Source organism: Melanotaenia boesemani, chromosome 6 (assembly GCF_017639745.1).
Source record: "Melanotaenia boesemani isolate fMelBoe1 chromosome 6, fMelBoe1.pri, whole genome shotgun sequence".
NCBI classification, from domain to species: domain Eukaryota; kingdom Metazoa; phylum Chordata; class Actinopteri; order Atheriniformes; family Melanotaeniidae; genus Melanotaenia; species Melanotaenia boesemani.
Window position 1 is genome coordinate 3,037,278 of NC_055687.1, and position 16,168 is coordinate 3,053,445.

General features: G+C 42.4%; 2 protein-coding genes across 2 annotated transcripts in view; both read left to right on the forward strand.

Moving 5' to 3' along the window:
• LOC121641669 (gastrula zinc finger protein XlCGF57.1-like) overlaps positions 1 to 16,168 on the forward strand; it is a 58,599-nt gene that overhangs the window by 18,429 nt on the left and 24,002 nt on the right. The window lies entirely within an intron of this gene.
• LOC121641320 (protein piccolo-like) lies at positions 2,319 to 6,231 on the forward strand. The gene is made up of 10 exons (XM_041987393.1): positions 2,319 to 2,375; positions 2,473 to 3,751; positions 4,216 to 4,334; positions 4,412 to 4,534; positions 4,627 to 4,692; positions 4,788 to 4,876; positions 4,974 to 5,079; positions 5,608 to 5,713; positions 5,874 to 5,929; positions 6,133 to 6,231. The coding sequence occupies exons 1-10, from the start codon at positions 2,322 to 2,324 to the stop codon at positions 6,229 to 6,231; spliced, it is 2,097 nt and encodes a 698-aa protein (XP_041843327.1). The 5' UTR covers positions 2,319 to 2,321.

Here is a 16,168-nt window from a genome sequence, read left to right on the forward strand (position 1 = left end):
CAGGTGATATTTTTCAAAGGACATCTCATTTTGCTTTTGACTTCAAAATTATTCTTAGTTTTTCCAACAGTTTACTACAACCCACTGCAAACGGTTTAGTAGCACTTTGATTGAGTTTATAACTGTCCAATAAGGTGGATTAATTTGATATAACATGGTTTTCAGAGATGATGTAAAAATATTTTCCTTTAATTTCTTTTGCTCTCTCAGAAAGATGTCATATTTCGTAGGTTGTAAATATGTGCTGATTTTCTAAATGCTTTTGGTATGCACTGTCCAATCAATTGTAAAAGAACAATATAATTTCTCACATAATTTATCTGATTAACATTGGACAAAAAAGAGGGTAGTTTTGTGGACTCATTCTTTCAAAAATATCTTACACACTTTATGAACTGTATTTGCCTCATGCTCAGAAACATAACTTTCTTGCCCTTGATTATATCTCACTGATTTACATCTTCAAACAAACACTCATAATTGCTGGTGTATCTGACAACCTCCTTATGATAACTTCCAAATTGTAAATTTGAACCTCTAAAAGTGATTACCACAGCTTGATTTCTAAGTGTTTAAGCAAATCTAAGAGTTGATGATTTGAATGTACAAATTGACTGGTAGTTTCAATGTCATTCAGCGTTTACATTTCGTACAGTGTACATGGGACACGATGGAATGCTCCTAGCACTCTGTTATACTTTACTATTTTTAGTTCTACATATATTTTTTTAATTCTCCACTTCAAATATATGTATTTTCACCCATGTTAACTGCAAATTCAATAATGTTAACTTTATAAATATCTCTTTGACCGTTTTATAAAGGAAATTATGTATTTCTCTCACTAATCACAGATGGACAGCTATTCTACATTCGCCACAAAGATAAGCCCAAATCTTTAAAGGCTAAGGTAGTAGTTGGCCAAAAGGAGGCCAATGAAGTTTTTCTTGATTTTCATGCCAGCAGCAGTGGTGCACACTGTGGGCAAAAGAAGACAAGGGATGCAATCTCTCAAAGGTTTTACTGGCCTGGAATGTCAGAAGACATTACTTTGTGGGTCAGTATTCAGTTTTTTAATATTTTTTTTTACTTAAAATGAGTGCAATCTTAATGTACTTGAAGTAAACAAATTAAATCAAAAACAACTTTACATGACAATGAATTTAATAAATATTAATTTATAAATCTGATAACGATTTGATGATTTTCAAAATATATATTTTTAATGATATTAGAAATATTATTTTCTCTCATTTATACTCTTTTCATTTCAGGTGAGTCAGTGTGTGGCATGCCAGGCCAGCACAGTAAAGATAAAACAAGAGGTGGAGTACACACCTATAAAGGTAAATTGATATGTGTCAGTTTGCCTGTCTGTCAGTCAGTCTATCTCGCTCTCTCCCTATATGCACATTACGTATGCACATTATGTATACATTAGACAAACACACACACACACACACACATACAAACATGTATATATATATATATATATAGTTATAGTTATGTATATACATAATGTGCATATATATGTATATTGCATTGAGTTGAAATTGTTAAATAATTTCAAGTATCAAATGAAATCTAAATTCTGAAATGACAGTATTGCATTTCTTCAGGTAAGTCAGCCATTTGAGTTACTTGGCATGGATCTTGTGGGAAAACTTAAAACCACATCGGATGGATACCAGTACATATGTGTACTGATTGATTACTACACAAAGTGGCCACAAGCTTATCCCTTAAAGACCAAAAGTGCAGAGGAAGTGACCAAGTGTCTTTTAAAGTTTGTATATCAGTTTGAGGCCCCAAAACGGGTCCTGACTGATAATGGAAAGGAGTTTGTGAATGAGGTAAGTAACTGGTCACAAGTCAGACCCAAACCTCACATTGTTTTTGGACAAATTAAATAAAACATCTCACATAGTACAACTTAACTTTATGCAAGTTTTCTGGCTATTTTTCTGATACAGATCAATAAAAAGGTGTGCAAAATGCTGGGTATTCAGCGAAGCCTTTGTGCCCCGTACCACCCCCAAACAAATGGGTTGGTGGAAAGAATGAATGGCACCATACAGAGGTAGGCTATCACTTCTCCTTCAATGTTTATTAAATATTTCGTAATTTCAAATTGCTTTTATTCACCATTTTTCTTACTGCATCATTTTGTTTTAAACTTGAATTTTTTAAATCCATTCTCCATTTAGAGCACTTTCTAAACTGGTCCAGAGTAAACCAGAGGAGTGGGAAAAACATTTGGATGCTGTTTTATTTGGCCTCCGAACAAAGCGCAGGTGACCACCAAATTATCTCCCTATTTTATGATGTTTGGCAGGGAAGCTAGGTATCCAACTGAAATCCCAGAAGATTACAGGGTAGGGTTCAGTTACAAATATATTTAAGCATTCACAGATAATTCGTCATTAAGAACAATTCTTAAATATTTTCAATTAACTCATATGTATTTCAAAGGTTGACAACAGTGTGGAGGAGAATTTGTCTATTGAGGAAGCAACTGAAAACATTGTTAAACGGGATGAAGCCATTCAGGCTGTGTTGTCCTCAAAAAGTATTCCCAAAAGCACCAAGTGCAAAGTTGAAGCCACCCATAAGTTTGATGTGGGGATGAAAGTGTGGCGACTCAATCCAAGAAGACAAAGGCAAAAAGGAGGAAAGTTGGACCAAAAATTCCTTGGGCCCTACACTATCGTGTCTATTAGTGGAAAAAGTGTTGATCTGAAGGACAGCCAAGGTGTGATCACAACTAAAATAAACACAGATCACCTGATGTGTTACAAGGAGGAGAAGCCCAGGGTGCCCCAGAAGTGCAAGGAAGTCTCACTCACCACAGCTGTGTCTGAATCCATGCTCACTACACCGGTCTCCTCACTTCAGCCTGCCCCACCCGTGTCTTCGTCCCATCCTGCCACACCTGAGCCTTCATCCCATCCTGCCACACCTGAGCCTTCGTCCCATCCTGCCACACCTGAGCCTTCTTCCCATCCTGCCACACCTGAGCCTTCATCCCATCCTGCCACACCTGAGCCTTCTTCCCATCCTGCCACACCTGAGCCTTCATCCCATCCTGACAAACCTGAGCCTTCATCCCGTCCTGCCACACCTGGGCCTTCGTCCCATCCTGCCACACCTGAGCCTTCATCCCGTCCTGCCACACCTGGGCCTTCGTCCCATCCTGCCACACCTGGGCCTTCGTCCCATCCTGCCACACCTGGGCCTTCGTCCCATCCTGCCACACCTGAGCCTTCATCCCGTCCTGCCACACCTGGGCCTTCGTCCCATCCTGCCACACCTGAGCCTTCATCCCATCCTGCCACACCTGGGCCTTCGTCCCATCCTGCCACACCTGGGCCTTCGTCCCATCCTGACAAACCTGAGCCTTCATCCCATCCTGACAAACCTGAGCCTTCATCCCATCCTGCCACACCTGGGCCTTCGTCCCATCCTGCCACACCTGGGCCTTCGTCCCATCCTGCCACACCTGGGCCTTCGTCCCATCCTGACAAACCTGAGCCTTCATCCCATCCTGACAAACCTGGGCCTTCGTCCCATCCTGACAAACCTGAGCCTTCATCCCATCCTGCCACACCTGAGCCTTCATCCCATCCTGACAAACCTGAGCCTTCATCCCGTCCTGCCACACCTGTGTCCATTGTGACACCCACCTCCTCAGGACCGAATCCTTCAGGCTCTGGTTTTCTAAACTGTACCTTGGATCCCTCAGTTGTCAAAAGTAAGTTTATCAAGTTGATATAAGACAACAATTTCAAGTCTCAAGTTTTTGTGACACAGATTTTAATTTTTTACCTTCACTCTCTTGTTAATAGCTATGACCACATCCTTAATGCAATTAATTTAGCAGATAACTAAAAATGTTGTCAAAAATTAAATTTACTGGTTCTTATTGGGGGAGTGTAATTGTTTAAAGTGTGAAAAAATGAATGTCAGCATGAAGGTGCTGTCATGGTTGGACTACATAATGGTCAAACATGTTCACTTTTTTATTTTGAAATGAATACAACAATGTGTGTCTAATGAATGGTTAACAATAATAAACACAAAAACATGGAAAATATCAAAACTGACTTAGAAAAACAGTTTTGAGATATTGTGGATCCATTTTCAACCAAATTAGATTCTAAGCTGATTTAAGAAGATTACCTGAAAAAATAAAAACATTTTTATATTGGATTACAGATGTGAAAGATGCATGGGAAGGGGAAAACAGTGGTGTTCTTGTGTCCAAAATTGGACCATATAAGTTATTTTTTGGTGACATTTTCAACACAGCCCCTCAAAGAGAACTGGAAAGTGAGGTAAGATGTCGAACATTATTGCGATCTCTAAATTCACTGCATTTGTTCTTTCAACTTAAAGAACTTTTTGACTGCAGGTTATAAATGCATACCTGACCGTGCTGGTGAGAAAATTCAATGACAAAAACACAGAAAGGGCATTTGTCATTGACTCCTTTGAAATGACAAACATATGGCAACAGAAAAAACCAAAGATAAAGGTACAAGATCTTCTATTTTTTCTCACTGAAATCTGTATGAACTTGACAAAAGTTTCAACCCTGGTTTTTCTTTATTTCTGATTGTCTTTCAGATTGACCCGGTTTTATACAAGTACGTCCTAGGGATAGTCAATGAGAGCCATCACTGGATGCTAGTGGTAAAAAGTTAATGATATACTTGACTACATCACGCAACGTCCTTCAAATTTGTATGACCTGAATTTCATTTTAAGTTGTGTCGTTAAATATTCAGGTCATGTTACCAGGAGAGAAGAGGAGTCTTTTCCTGGATCCATTGGGTGAGAGCACATCCAAAATAAATCACTGCAAAGACATTTCCAGGTAAACAAGCTTTTATTAGCAATTATATTATGGCCAAATGCAGTAAGATATGTGAACATATAGTTAATTTAAACTTAATTTACAACCTTTTATTTAGATCATTCATGAGACTCAAGGGTTTAAATGCATCCAGATGGGAATGTGACACAGTCAGTCACCCAATCCAAAAAGATGCCACTTCATGTGGTGTCTATGCATTAAAGGTATGTATTCCTGATTTTTCATGGCAAAACCATGTCATTATGTTACATAAGATCTGCTGCATCGAAGCTAGTATGATCAAGACATATTGGGACAGTAAAAGAAAGGCAGACATTGGAGAATAACATTGTGCCACAGTGACAACGTGAAATTGTTATTTTGGGGTATAGAACTTTGATAAAATGATCAAAAATAAGAGTGTAAACATGTGATCCCTGTGTGACATAAAAAAATTAATTTGTGTAATTATATATAGTAAGTCATGAGAAAAAAAACCATAAAATTCACACATAAGCAGTTTAAAATTTTAAAATACAGAAGTACCTTTTTGGTTCAATTGAATATGAAAAAAATAATCAATCCCAAAATCATTTAAATGTTGTAACTCACTTTATTCTCTATATTATGTAAGAGTGGTTTAGATGCTGATTCAATGAACACTGAATTTTGTCCAAGAATAAGTCTATGGCAGCGTGCATCCCATTTTTATTCACATGCATATATTCATTGTTGCACTTTTACTTTTACAGTTTGCTGAGTGCATCCTGAGTGGCCTTCCTGTTGCATTTGACAACTCGGTGAAAACCATACATGAAATGAGAGAGCAGATTGCGATCTGCATCCTGGAAAACACAGGTATTTAGCTAAAATATTATACATACTTACTGTCCCTACACACATGGTCCTTAAACAAGATATATTTTCCATAGACCAAAGCAATTCATCTAAAAATTGCATTTATTACAAATTAATATTCATACAATTTTTTTCTTTTTTCTATTTTATTGTTATACAGACGACTTGACTGAACTTTGCCATCTTTGTGGGCTGGTGAATGGTGACACCCACTGGGTAACTATTTTGCACATTTTTATATTAAAGTAAAAGTAAAATATAGTGAAAGTACAGTAAAAACAAAATTATTTTTTCAAGATGACATAAGATGTAATAAGCTCAAGGATAAAAAAACTGCGGTAGTTTTTATTTTCAAGATTTATTATTGAAAATGTTCCTAACTATTTCCTTTGTTGATTTTGTGTCTATGTCAAACACAGATTGGGTGTGACTTGTGCCCACGATGGTATCACCGAAACTGCCTGAAAAAGAAAACAGGGAAAAAGTTTGTCTGTGAAGTGTGTCAGAAGAAGAAATAATGTCTTCATTTGGCTGATTACTACTTTGATTTTTTTTTTTTTTTTTTTTTTTTTTTTTCTTTATTTTATGGTATTTGGGGCAAACACCGGGCAGCTGTATGCCTATGTCACTGACAGAAAGACACAAAGGTCTGATAAGAGGTAGTTGACTTTTAAAGGTTAGTGTTTTTCATTTGAACAGACATGTTTATATGTTGACAGAAAAAAGCATTTCATAAAATTTCATTTGGAAATGCATGATGCAAAGGCAATCTGTGTGGTGATGTTTTCATTAAAATCTATTTGACAAAATAAAACAATTCTAAGATTCTGATTCATTTAATCAATCAAAGTCAAAGTGGATGTTAATATAAAAAAAAAGATGCTATAATGACTTAATTGCAGCATTAATTACTTTTTGACAGGTAGAAACTGCTATTATGAGGCCTGTTCCACCTTCAGAGGTTTTTAGGGTTGACATTTGGAGCTGGATGGTCAGCAAGGTTTAGTGTAGTACTTTCATGAATAAACTGTGGACATTAGAAGGTATATTTGTTTCACTACAGACCTTAAAACAAGTGCAAATAACTTTTTGGCAGACAGGAAGTGCTATTGTAAGGTCTATCAAGTTAATGCATTCAAAATCTAAACAGTGTACTGCGGTCCGAAGAGTAAAATTGACATGACGTAGAAAAAAATTCAAATTGAGAGAGTTCTACTACATAGCCAAAATGAATGGTAATACAATAAACAGGAGGCTATAATGACTTTGAATTCCAGCCACAGTTTACTTATGACAACCCTACTCTGCAGTTTACTGACCATCCAGTTCCAAATGTTTACCTCAGAAGCCTCTTATTGTGAAATAGGCCTTGTAATAGCAGGTTTTGCTTGCTAGAAAGTGATTTATGCAATTAAAAAGTATATTTGTTCAGTATGGCTAAAAATTGATTAGAGCCTCTGTGTCAACACTGAATTGTAGGGTTTATTTGTATAGCACATTTCATGTACAGGACAATTCAAAGTGCTTTACATAAAACAAAGATATTACAGATATTTAGAATAGTAAAAGGCATCAACACATAATCAACACATAATCACAATAAAATAATAAATTACATTAAAATGATTAAAAGCAAGATAAGTTAAAAAAAAGTTTCCGTGCAGATTTCATGCATAGGCGCATGAGAAAAGAAAAGTTTTTAACCTGGATTTAAAAATGTCTACATTTGGGGAAAGTTTAATCTCCACTGGCAGTTTGTTCCATTTGTTTGCAGCATAACAGCTAAATGCTGCTTCTCCATGTTTAGTCTGGACTCTGGCCTGGACTAGTTGACCAGAGTCTTTGGATCTAAGAGTTCTGCTAGGTTTATATTCTCTGAACATACACAGATGTATTCTGGGCCTAAACCATTCTGGGATTTGTAAATGATCAGAAGGGTTTTAAAATCTATTCTGTGACTGACTGGAAGCCAGTGTAAAGATTTTAAAACTGGTGTGATGTGTTCAGATCTCTTAGTCCTGGTTAAAACTCTAGCAGCAGCGTTCTGGATGAGCTGCAGATGTTTAATGCTCTTTTTAGGAAGTCCTGTTAAAAGACCATTACAGTAATCCAGTCTACTGGAGATGAATGCATGGATGAGTTTCTCTTGGTCTTTCTGGGAGACTAAACTTTTAATTCTGTTGATGTTTCTGAGCTGGTAAAAAGCTTCTTAGTGACAGCTTTGATGTGGCAGCTGAAAGTCAGATCTGAGTCTATCAACACTGCCAGGTTACGAACTTGGTTGGTAATTTTAAGAGCCCGAGTCTCCAGGTGTTTGCCAATGCTGACCCTCTTCTCTTTGCTACCAAACAGAATAATCTCAGTTTTGTCTTCATTTAATTGTAGGAAATTCTCCCTCATCCATAGCCATTTTTCCCTTCCCAAAAATTGATTAGAGCCTCTGTGCCACCACTGAAGAGTTCACAGACATTTAAAATGACCTTATTCTATCAAAGAGAGTGCTATTGGTTAGATAAAAGCCCATTTTTAATATTCCACCATCCTCAATGCTTTTTCTGGGCTAATAATGGCTAATAATGGCCATTTTCCCTTGCCAGAAATTGATTAGAGCCTCTGTGTCACCACTGAAGAGTTCACTGAAGTTTAAAATGACCTTATTCTATCAAAGAGAGTACTATTGGTTAGCTTAAATCCTATTTTTAATATTCCACCATCCTCAATGCTTTTTCTGGGCTAATAATGGCTAATAATGGCCATTTTTCCCTTGCCAAAAAGTGATTAAAGCCTATGTGTCAACACTGAAGAGTTCACTGTATTTTAAAGTGACCTTATCCGCATCAAGACAGTGCTATTAATGAGATACAACCCCCTTTTGAATATTTCACCATCCTTTACGCTTTTTCTGGGCTAATAATGGCTAATAATGGCCATTTTCCCTTCCCAAAAATTGATTAGAGCCTCTGTGTCAACACTGAAGAGTTCACAGACGTTTAAAATGACCATATTCTATCAAAGAGAGTGCTATTGGTTAGATAAAAGCCCATTTTAATATTCCACCATCCTCCGTGCTTTTTCTGGGCTAATAATGGCTAATAATGGCCATTTTTCCCTTGCCAAAAAGTGATTAAAGCCTATGTGTCAACACTGAAGAGTTCACTGTATTTTAAAGTGACCTTATCCTAATCAAGAGAGTACTATTAATGAGATAAAAGCACATTTTAAATATTCCACCATCCTTTATGCTTTTTCTGGGCTAATCATGGCTAAGAATGGCCATTTTTTCCCTTCCCAAAAAGTGATTGAGGCCTATTTGTTGCCCCTGAAGAGTTATTTGCTGTTTTAAATTAGACAAGAGATTAGTTTTGATTAAATAAAAGACCCTTTGGAGTTCTCTACCCATATATTTATGGCCGCTGTCCTTTCAGCAAGTTCATTATAGCATTCATCCATACTAAAATTATTAATAGCAATGCACATAAGTTCTTAAGACACTTTACTCGTGATTAAATGCATAAATCATATTAACTGAACGTAAAAGGCAGCCAGAGTAGTGAAGAAGCAACATTTTTGAAAAACCGTTCCCAATCATCTCGTCGTCTGCACTTTGCCATCAATCAGTTTAAACACTAGTGTTTAACAAAACACAGGGTTCTTTTTATGTCAGCTGGGCTATTAAGTCACGTGAAATTGTGAGTTACGACGGGTTGATGCCGAATCGAACAGCTGCAGTCTGGCGACACCGAGGGAAACCGAGCGACACGGCATTTAGAGGCTGCGTGCGCGCTCCCGCGACTCTTAATCAGTTTCTGGCAGACGATCATTTTATGGCACAACAGCCCAAACAACGTAAAATACACGAGGCTGAAGTTAGCTTCCGATTTGTAAAATGTGTAAAGTGCGATTCCACTGAATTTAGAGCAATCTAGACCACATTAGACAGCTCTTCATAAAAACTACAGCAGTTAGACTTCAAACGTGGACTGAAATATCCTAAACAACAGCTAGATAAATTAAAACATAGTTTATGAAACCTTTATTTTATTTGTGAAAATGGAAATAATTCTCGTTAAGAAGAATAAACTACAACACTTAGTTTTCAAATCTTTTCGTTGTAGATCCCTTAAAATGCAGTATTTTGTGTTTCAGCTTTTCTGATCTTTTGTGGATGAACCTGAAATTGTTAAAATTGTGGGGAAAGGGTCAATAATGGATGGTATAATCCATATAACGGTATATAACAATGGTGGTGTATAACAAAAATACATTCTTATGCCTTCAAACAGGAAAATTAAATGTAATCATGTAAATCATGTAAATTGTATAAACTTTATTTGTGTGAAGTTCGTATTGGATATGCTGAGGAACAGAAACGCGTCATGAACCCAGTTTGTACTGGATCACCAGTCAGACGAGGCCCAGCTCGCCACGTCCTCACCCGGGATTTCTGTCCTGGATTTGATCGGGAAATCCTCAAATTCTGCGATTTTTGTGTAGAGTCATACTGAAAATGCATTTTTAACACAGACCAGTGGAAAATATTAGTATTTATTTTATGTAGTTTTTCTTTTTTATCATGACGCCTCTCCTGACCGACGTCACTGCTGTCAGTTGTTGATTCAGCGTCCTCATTTATTTCTGTCTCCTCTTGTTATAAATCTGTTTACATAAAGCAGCTGATTTGTGATGATAAACTTCACTCAATGGAAGACTAAAGGAATACAACAGTTAGGACAGATAATAGAAAATGGAAACTTTGTATCTTTCAACACAATTGTCTCACAGTATGGAATCAACAGCAATAAATTCTTAGAGTACCACCAACTAAAATCAATTATATGTAAGAAGTATACCCCTGTACAGTTAGACTTGCAGCTTCCTGTCAGAATAGCAGAATTCCTGAATCATAATACTCCAAAATTATTATCAAAAATATATAGATTACTTGCAAAGCTAGAAGACAGGATATCTCTCCCAACTTCAAAATGGGAAGATGATTTATCTAATAACTTTGATCAGAAAAGATGGTCACAAATATGTTTAAACACGTTTAAAATGACTCAGAATTCAAATATACAACTAATACAATTTAAAATTCTCCATAGAACTCATTATACAGGACACAGGATGTTCAGGATGGGCCTTTCACCATCAGATATCTGCCCACACTGCTCTGAGAACACCTCTGATAGCTACATCCATGCGCTGTGGTCCTGCACACCTGTCCAAAGGTTCTGGATTAAGGTGTGTGAAGATCTCTCAAAATGGTTTAAAACTAGTTTTCCTGCAAACCCCACACTTTGCCTACTGGGCGACCTGGGTGACACCAACATAGGAATACACTCCATAAACTTGGTCCTCGCAGTCTTATGCATCGCAAAGAAAACTATTCTTGTGAACTGGAAAGATAAGAATAATTTGTCTATCCAGCAGTTTAGAAATCTCCTGTTAGATCACATCAGCATTGAGACAATGTCTGCCTCCTCCAGGAACCAATCTGATGACTTTCATTCCCTCTGGTCCCCTGTGACTGGCTACATCACTTAATGTAGGTGGAGGATTGCGGCTTCGCTGGGATGGGGGCGGATGTGGGTGGGGGGTCCCTGGTGGCTTCAGGTCTCCGGTTGTCTCCTGGGTGGGGATCTAGGCTGCTCCGCTGCTGGGTCGGCTGGGGGTTCCGGTCTGGGCGGGCGGCATTGGGTGGGCCCCGGGGTGGGGCTGCCTCGTGGCGGTGGGGGGTGGCTGCCGGGGTGCCTGGGTCGGTGTCCGTCGGCCCCTGGCCGGGTGGCCGGTCGGGCCCGGGGTGGGCCGGGTGGGGGCCCCGGGCTCTGGGGCGTCGGGTCTCCCCCCGCTCCTGGGGGTGGGGGGTCTGCCGCTGCTGGGGGGGGCTGGGCCCGTCCGGATGTGCCGTGCCGGGGGTTGGTCCGTGCCCTGGTGCTTGGTCGCAGCCCCGGAACCTGGGTGGGGGTGTGTTTGTGTGTGGGTGTGTGTGTGTCTGTGGGTATGCTGGTGTGTGGGTGGGTGTAGAGGGACGTGTGTGCTGTATGTGTGTGTGTGTGGGTGTGTATGAAGGTCTGGGTGTGTGCGTGTATGTGTGTGTGTGAGTAGTGTGCGGGTGTGTGTGTGGAGGTCTATGTGGGATGTGGGTGTGTGTGAAGGTATGTATATATGAGTGTGTGCACGTGGAGGTCGAGGTGTGTGTGGAGGAGTGAAGGAGTGGGTGGAGGCGTGAGTATGTATGGAGGTGCTTGTGTGTATATGCAGGTATGTATGTGAGTGTGTGTGTAGTGGTGTATGTGTATGGAGGGGTATGAGAGTGTGTGTGTATGTGGGCACCGGTGTGTGTGTTTATAGGTATGTGCGTGACGTGTGTGTGTGGAGGTATGTGCACGTATTGAGGTGTTGGTGTATAGAGGTGTGTGAGAGGGTGTGTGAGTGGCTGGGGAGAAAAAAAAAAAAAAAAAAAAAGGGGAGTGTGTGCGTTTGCAGGGGGTTAGGACGTGTCCTCTGGGGGGCGCCCTGGCTGGGTGTTGGGGGCGGGGGCCTGGGGTTCCCTTCCTTCGCCTCGCCCCCCTCCCACTCAGAAAGAGGAAAGTGGCCCCTTGGGCTGGTGGCTGGCCCCTGGGGGGGTTCGTGGCGTGCCTGGGTTGGGGTGCCTGCTCTGGGCCTGTGACGCCCTTCGGGGCCGGCGGGGGACGGGGGCGCCCTAAGCCACTGGCGGGTCGTCTTCCAGGGGGGAGGCTTACCCCCCTCTGGACCTACATCTCCTGACCCCTCCCCTCCCCACTCTTCACTACATACACAGGTAGGGCCGTGGGGGGTGTGCTTGTTGCGCTGGGCGGGGCAGGGGGGTCATCATAGTGGCCCCGTTGCTTCGCCGAGCGGCAGCATGCCTCCCAGCTTTTAATTCCACTTAGTCACTGAGCACAAATAACATTTGCAACATACAAACACGTTTTGGGGGGTGGAACATGCGAGGTCAGGTGGGTGGGACTGCTCAGGTGGCCCCACCCCCTCCTCAATGCAGTTACTGCCCCCCAATTTTAACCCTCTTTTTTTAATTGCAAACAGCACATAATATATTCCCTCACTAGTGGGGGAGGGAAGGGGGATGGGGTCTTCAAGCGCCCCTGTCTCCATGGATGGCCCGGGGGCGGGGCGGGCCGGGTGGCCTGTCGCGTTGGCCCGGGGCGTGGGCGGGCTGTCCCGGGGGGTTTGGCTGCTGGCCCTGGGGGGAAGGTGCTGTTTTGGGGGTGGGGAGTGGGGGACTGGGGGGGGGGTGGGGGCCTGGCTCGTGTCTCCTCGCCTCCTGGCTGGGGCTGTCCCCCCGCGGCGTGGGGTGGCGGGAGGATGGTGGTGGGGGGATGGTGTTTGTGTGTGTGTGTGTGTGTATGTGGGGGGGGGGGGGGGGTGTGGAGGTGGATGTGTGGTGTGTGGGAGGGGGGGTGGTGTGGGTGTGGGAGGATGAATGGTGGAGGGATGATGTATGTGGGGGAGGATGGGGTATGTGTGGGAGAATGTATGGTGCAGGGATAGGGAGTGTGTGGGAGGATGGATGGTGGAAGAATGGTGTGTGTGCAGGAGGATGGATGGTGTATGGGAGGGAGGATGGTGTGTGTGTGGGGGAGTGGTGTATGTTTGGTAGAGTGGGTGATGGAGGGGTGGTGTGTGTGTGTGTGGGAGGATGGGGTACGTGAAGGTGGATGTTTGGTGTAGGAGAGGGAGGACGGTGTATGTGTAGGAGAATGATGTATGTGTGGGAGGATGGGTAGTGGAAGGATGGTGTGTGTGTGTGTGTGTGGGAGGTGTGAAGGTGGAGGATGATGTATGTGTGGGAGGATGAGTGGTGGAGGGATGATGTGTGTGTGGGAGGATGGGGTAGGTGTGGGAGAGTGTATGGTGGAAGGATAATGAGTGTGTGGGAGGATGGATGGTGGAAGGATGGTGTGTGTGTGGAAGGATGGTGAGGATGGTGTGTGTGTGTGTGTGTGGGAGGTGTGAAGGTGGAGGATGGTGTATGTGTGGGAGGATGAGTGGTGGAGGGATGATGTGTGTGTGGGAGGATGGGGTAGATGTGGGAGAGTGTATGGTGGAAGGATGGTGAGTGTGTGGGAGGAAGGATGGTGTGTGTGTGGAAGGATGGATGGTGGAAGGATGGTGTGTGTGTGTGGGAGGACAGAGTATGTGAGGGTTGGATGGTGTATGTGTGGGAGGATGAATGGAGGAGTGGAAGGAGAGTGTGTGTGTTTGTGTGTGTTGGTCTGGGGGGGGGGCAGGACTGGTTCTCGGGGTGTGCGGCTGGGCGCTGGGGTGTGGGGCTGGCCTCTGGCGGTGGCCGTCTGGGCGGGCCGGGTCCCCCCGGGTGGCGTGCTGGCCCTTGGCCTGTGGGGGTGGGGGGTGTCCCTGCGCTCCTGGGCCCGGGCCCTCTGCCCCGTCTGTCCCGGGCGGCCGGTGCCCGGGGGGGTCGGGGACTGCTGGCCTCGGCCTGCCGGGGCCGGTGCCCTGTGTCCGCGGGGCGGCTCCTGCTGGGGTCTCCTGCTGCTGCCTTCCTGGGCGGGCGAGTGGTCGTCTCTGTGGACCGGTCGGGATCTGTAGCCTACGGGGGGGCTGGTGGCCTGGGTCTCGGGACCGCTGGCCTGACTCTGGCCTCTGTTCAAGTGAGGTGGCATCTGCATGATCACTCTGCATGGTCACTCCTTCCTGAACGTCTCCACACAGTCTTTGCGTCGCCGTGTGGCCGAGTTCTCCAGCATATCCACACAGGTTTCTCTGCGCGTGTTCTTGAATACAGCAGTTTCACTTATATCTATTATCATATTTTTTTTCTTTTTTTTTTATTATTTCTGTTCTTATTATTATTATTATTACTCTTACTCTTATTATTATTACTACTACTATTATTATTATTACTATTATTGTGATTATTATTATTGTTACTATTATCAACTGGTTGTGTAATGACCTACTGGCCAGGATGATCTTAGCTATATATGTTGTAAGTAGTATGGATTACATGGTTTTCTGTATAATGTTTTAAGTCCCCACCCGCACTCCCCACACCCTTTCTGTCCCTCTCTCTCCCCTCCCTCTTCTCTCTACTTTCTTTTCTATCTCTCTCTCTCTCTGTCCCCTCCGGTCGAGTCCAGCATTAAGAGTCTGATTTAATAAAGTTTTTCATGTCATCAAGAGGGACTTTATACATGTAGTATAAATCCCTGCTTGATAGAGTAAAATTGCCCAGCACCAGACAGCAGCCAGACAATCATTCTGTTTGCAACGATGCTGGACAAGACAGGTTAAAAAAAAAAAAAAAAAAAAGCAGCTGATTTGTCTCTGTATGTACTGGCCCTGTTCAGTTTATTAATAACCCAATAATCAATATGCATCATCTTTGTGATTATCGTGTGTGTGTGTGTGTGGGGCAATCTTACCAGCAAAGTGAACCTGCAGCAGGTGGAAATAAAGAACCAGAACATGTCTCAGAGTTGGAGGTATCTTTGAAGAAATGTTTGTTCTGTTGAACTGTAGATACCAAGACAACGTCAGAGACCACTGCTACTGGTGGTCCTCCCCCTGAAAACCCGTGGGTCTGGTGGTCTGAATGTCCTTTGAATGAAGCGTGCGCCCTCTGCAGGGACATTAATAAAAGGCCAAGTCATGGTAACTGATGGGTATTTTTCTATCATAGAATAAGACACAAAGAACTCAGAGTGAAGTCAGCTTCATCGCGATGGGGAGAGACTGTGGTTCAGCACTCAGAGAGTGTCTGGTGTCAACTCCGAAGTCTCAACCCCAGTGCCCCCTTTTTATTGAGCAGCTATCACACTTCAGAAGAGCAAGCAAAGTTCTCGCAAACTTCAAACAGGGAAGCACATTAGCATACAACACTTTATGACCCTTTTCACACAGAGCTGTGACCACCACATCCTGTCCTCTGCAGGGTGGGTGAGACAACAAATCATTACCCATCCTTAAGGGAGAAAGTTTAAACTGTTAACTTTAAACTGTCAACTTCGCTTACTCTAACATTTCCCTCCTGTTTGACATTTAAAGTTATCAGTTCCAAGCATAAACCAAACATAAATCAAAAACATAAATCAAAAATATGTGAAGAAATGCAAATATAAAACGAAGTCCACTTTTCAAAGCATCAGACTGTATCACTTGTCTTCACATTTTAAATACAGGCATCATAACAGTGAACATTACAGACCTGTGTCTGTAGCATCAACTGGGAGTGGAGCATACTCCCGTGACAACATAAGTTGTTGCGCATAAGCATGTGAAATTGCTCGAGAAATCATGGATTGAAGACATGGAATCACACAAGAAATCAGAATGCAAAACAGAATCAATACTGATAGGAATGGAGCACACACCCTTAATATCACAGTCCACCATGGTCCACTAGTAAGCCATGACCAGAAACCCCACTCAGGGGGTGGCGCACGATCTGCA